The sequence below is a fragment of the Panthera uncia genome, chromosome F1, assembly GCF_023721935.1.
Source record: "Panthera uncia isolate 11264 chromosome F1, Puncia_PCG_1.0, whole genome shotgun sequence".
NCBI lineage: Eukaryota > Metazoa > Chordata > Mammalia > Carnivora > Felidae > Panthera > Panthera uncia.
This window is the reverse complement of record NC_064813.1, coordinates 34,096-38,772: the sequence shown is the minus strand read 5'-3', so window position 1 is coordinate 38,772 and position 4,677 is coordinate 34,096. Positions and strand designations below refer to the sequence as shown.

Here is a 4,677-nt window from a genome sequence, read left to right as displayed (position 1 = left end):
GCCACACAGACCGCTTCAGGACTGGAGGCTGCTAGGAGGGCTCCTGGAGAGCCCTCAGCTGCCAGTCCCATAGAGGACAGGGATCCCCTCGGCCCCAGGGAGAGCCTCCACCAAGGTCTCGCTGCTTCCCCGGAGGCCACCATCCGGTGATGGGAACGTGTAGGCTGTGACGGTCTGGCATCCTTGCCCCCAACTTGGGACAGTGTGAAGGGCCATCCCAGCAAGACCGGCAACTCCCCACGGGGCTTCCATGAAAGCCTCGTGACCCATCTTCTCCCTTGGCCCACTGCCGCTCGCTTCACTTGGCTCCGCTGGGTGTTAATCCCAAAGGCACACCCTAAGAAAGCTGCATGCTGACCTCCATCTCGGCGACAGCTGCCACATAGGGACCGCCAAGATACAGCATGGGTGCATCTGGGCAACAGTCAACAGGGACAAGTTGCAAACCATTCAAACACCGGTGAATTCAGCGGGACAAAGGCCCGGATACACTGGGTGCACAGAGCAGCAGGGATGGAGTCTGACGGTCCTGCCCAGGAAGACCTTTCGGTCCAAAGAGCCAAAAGGTAGGACAAGCTAGGACAGGTACAGGGCAAGCGTGGTGCTGACGCAGGGCCCAGCAGCCCCAGCACCAGCACCAGCACGAGCTGAGAACCGGCTGGAGATACAGATGCTCGGAAGCCACGGAGGCAGCAACTCTGGGGTGTTGATCAAGCTTTCCAAGCTACTCTCAGGCATGCTCCCATTGCAGTGGGGCATTTCAGAGGAGACAGAAAACTAGCAGCCAAAGTCCTTAGGAAGAGACTCCGCAGTCACGGCTCCTGTCTGGGGACCTTCCTCACACAGCCAGTCCCTTCTGGCCACCTCTCCTTGCTTCCCGTATCAGACTGGGGCAGCCAACAGTTCCCGGCTCCCCACTATTCCAACCGCGGGGTGCTGCACCCTTCTCCCCACCCACCCCACCCTGCCTTGGTCAACAGCACCCTTATTAAATTCATCTTCATGTGCTGCGTTTGGAGGAATCATCTGTTTCCTATTGTTACCCGGACTGTATACACACGTTGTCTCGAGTCCAAACCCCACAGAATGAAGGTTGTCTGTTTGTAGCTATGGACCCTGAAACTCAGACAGGGTAATCCCCAGGGAAGGCAGGCTCCTGGGGATGGATCTGGGGCGGGGTGGGCAGTGGAGGTGGGGACACAGCACCAAGGGCGTAGTTCTCAGCCTGAGGGAGGGGTTCTGACGAGGGAGGGGCCTCCCCTACTCTGCTGGCTCCCGACTTCCCCAGAAGTTAATAACGCGCTGACAGCCTGAGGCCAGAAGAGGAAATTAAAAAGGCAGGGGGGAAAGCCTCCCCCGGAAGGTCGGTCCCTGCAGCCTCACGGGAGAGGACACTGTCTCACTGCAGAAAGAGGCTATGGCCCAAACTGGCCAGGGGAGGACCCATCCCCGGGGGAACCGACCGCCCCTGTGGGCACGGGGCAGAGGGCCACAGAAGGCCTCTGAAATGCAGCTCAACCACCTTTCCCGTCCCAGGCTCCCAGGCATGAGCCTGGAACTGATCTGCTGTGGAGGTCGACAGCTGTGAGGAACCTCGGGGTGGTCTGGGGGTGGCGGTGGCAGTGTGGCATCCTGGCTCCCTGAACAAGCCCATGTGATTTGCTGAGCTTTGGCCCCGGAATCATGCCTGACTGAGGCAGCACAGAGGCAGTGGCTACGGGTGGTGCGACTGCAGCCACAGAGACCTGTGTTTGCATCCAGCTCAGCCCTTCCTGTCCAGGGGTGAGGATTCAATGGGGTGTTATTTGCAAAAGAGGAGGCCTGGCTAGCATATAGCAGGAGTTTTATGATGCTGAAAGCTCACTGTTCTTCTTTTCTTTTCTTTTCTTTTTTTTTTTGAGCACTCATGGTGTTCCTGGGACTGTTTATGGCATGACAACCCAAGATAGATTACCGACATAGTCCCACTTTACAGATGGAAGAAACTGAGGCAGAGAGCTATTAGATAACCCACCCAAGGTCATGCAGAGGAGGCAGGATTCAGACCCAGGTCTTTATTCTAACAAAGGCCTCAAAGCAGAAGCTGGAGACCTTTTGAAATAGTTTTGTTACTGCCCAGCTTAGCAGCAAGAGAGTATGTTTACTGAGCACCTACTATGTGCCATGTACTTTGTACAGAATACCTTATTTAATCCTCACAAAAATATTATCATCCCCATTTTAAAGTTTTTTTTTTTTCCAGAGAGAGAGAGAGAGAGAGAGAGAGAGCGCGCGCACATGTGTGCATGTGAGTGGGGGAGGGGCAGAAAGGCAGGAGAGACAGAGAGAATCCCAAGCAGGCTCTTGTGCTGCCAGCACGGAGCCCGATGCAAGGCTTGAACTCACAAACCACGAGACCATGACCTGAGCTGAAATCGAGAGTCAGATGCCTAACTGACTGAGCCATCCAGGTGCCCCTCTCCTCCCGGTTTTAAAGATAGGTAAACTGAATTGATGCGATTTGGCCTAAGGCACACAACCAGGAAAGGCCGCAGCCAGGACTTGAACTCCAGGTCTGACGGTCAGCTCTGCCCCCAACCTGCCCAGAAATGGGTCAGGCCCTGTGAAATCCCAAAGTGCCGAGAAACCTATGAGAAGGGGTTCCTCAGTCTTGCCCAACGTGGGGACCAAAACAGCACTGAAATGGGAGTCAGGAGACCTGGGTCACCCGGATATGACTCTAACAACCATGCCTGTGGGGGTCTTTTAGGCAGGGGGAGCCAACTTCAAAGCTCAAAGTGGTCAGAAAGATTTCGTCTCTGTCCAGCATCCATTCGGAGTCCTCCAACATCTGCCTGCATTCCTCCAAATGATGGGGAGCTCACTTCTTTCGAAACCAGCTTCTTAGCTCTAACGACAGGATGTTAGGAGGCAGTTGAGAGGCTAGGAGCCAGAACGTGGTGTCACTGAACTGGTGTTGAATCCTTGACCCCTCATGATGCTGGACAAGTCTCCCCACCTGTACCATGGGGTGGTGGATAACAGTACCCCACCTCATCGGCAAATGAGACAGCACCTGGCACGTAGTAGGAACTGTACAGGCAGGAGCCACTCTTAGATGGCAGCGACCGTAGGGTTCACGGCCTGGCCCACAGTGGACGCTCACGAGTGTGAGTTAGGTGAACAGGCAATTGCGAAGGGGCTCTTAGGCTCTGTTCAACCACCCCAGCTTCTCATCCACAGGTTATTTAGGACCTAGGGGGCCTCTGGGGCTGTGACCCCACCCCTCCACATGCCACCAGTGAGCACAGGCCCCAGCACACTTCCAGCCCCACCCTGCAACCATTCAGAAACCAGCCCCGCGCTCCCACCCTCCACCTGCAAATGCTGAAACAGCATATAGGAGGCGTCATCTCAGGAGGGAATCAGGCAGGGAAACCTGGACCAACCCGCAAAGCCGGAAGAGAGGGCTCCCGGGCCTCCGGGGCCTGCCTTGTCTTCTCTCCTCACTCCCAGCACCTGCCCACCCACACCAAGGTACCCTCGTGCTGCCCACCTTGAACCCTACCAGGTTTCAGATCAGCCACTACTCCCCGCTGCCTCTCGGCACGGTTCTGTGCTCACCCCTCCTGTGCCCGGATAGGAATAATACAGCCCAGGGTGCAGAGCTGTCAGAAGGATTCTGGAAAATCTGGGCAGAGGGCCTCACGGCACGCAGCTGGCACCATGTAAAGGAAGGTGCCTGAGGGAAGTCAGTAAAAACTTGAGTTCAGGGGGCCACTAGGCCCAGGTCAAACTGCAATTGTGCCGTTAGCGAGGTGACCTCAGGCCTCAGTTTCCTCATCTGTGAAATGGAGATGACACTCACACCACCTGTCTGGGCTGCCATGTGCGGACTTCATAAAAACACACGCACAGCGCTCAGAATGGGGGCAGGGGCTCAGACCCACCCTGTGTAAGAAGAGCTCCACTCCCGACCCCCTTCTGCTGCTGGAGACGTTTCCTTAGAATTTATCATGGCCTGACTTCCACTATACATCTGAGGGCATTTAGTGTCCATCTCTAGGACACTGACTAGGCAAACAAACAGCATGTGCTCAAGATATGTTTGGTGATCACTCTGATTATATTAGTAGCACTAACACCTGCAGCTAAAGCTCACTGAGTTTTGACCCAGGCAGTGTCTTTAAGTCCCTTGGACGTTGGATCTCATCTGCTGTGTGTTTAAGGCCAGGGTGGGCAGTATTTTCCGGAGAGGGTCAGACAGCAAACACTTCAGGTTCTGGAGTAGGACTGCCAGATAAAATACAGGCTGCCCAGTGATACCTAAACTTCAGATACACAAGGAATTTCTTTTTTTGTGTAAGTATGTACCAAATATTGCATGGACCATACCTATGCTAAAAGATCACTTGTTTTCCTGAAATTCAGATTCAAGCAAGCAATCTGAACTTTAAAAAACAAAATTAAGTTTATTTATTTATTTAGAGAGCGGCGGCAGAGAGGGAGAGAGAATCCCAAGCATGCTCCGCCATGTTGGTGCAGAGCCCTATGCAGGGCTCAATCTCACAACCCCCAAGACCGTGACCTGAGCTGAAATCAAGAGCCTGAGTCTTAACTGACTGAGCCAGCCAGGTGCCCCGCACCACCACCACCACCCGCCCCCACCCAGCAATCTGAATTTTCACTTACTCCATC

The 4,677-nt window shown here is 54.5% G+C and overlaps 1 protein-coding gene across 1 annotated transcript in view; it reads left to right on the top strand.

The window, feature by feature from the left end:
* The first annotated feature begins 3,363 nt into the window (after positions 1-3,363).
* LOC125926014 (complement factor H-like) overlaps positions 3,364-4,677 on the top strand; it is a 13,147-nt gene continuing 11,833 nt past the window's right edge. Inside the window, exon 1 of the mRNA XM_049635310.1 lies at positions 3,364-3,516. Coding sequence (XP_049491267.1) covers positions 3,364-3,516 — 153 coding nt within the window. The remainder of the gene's footprint in view (positions 3,517-4,677) is intronic.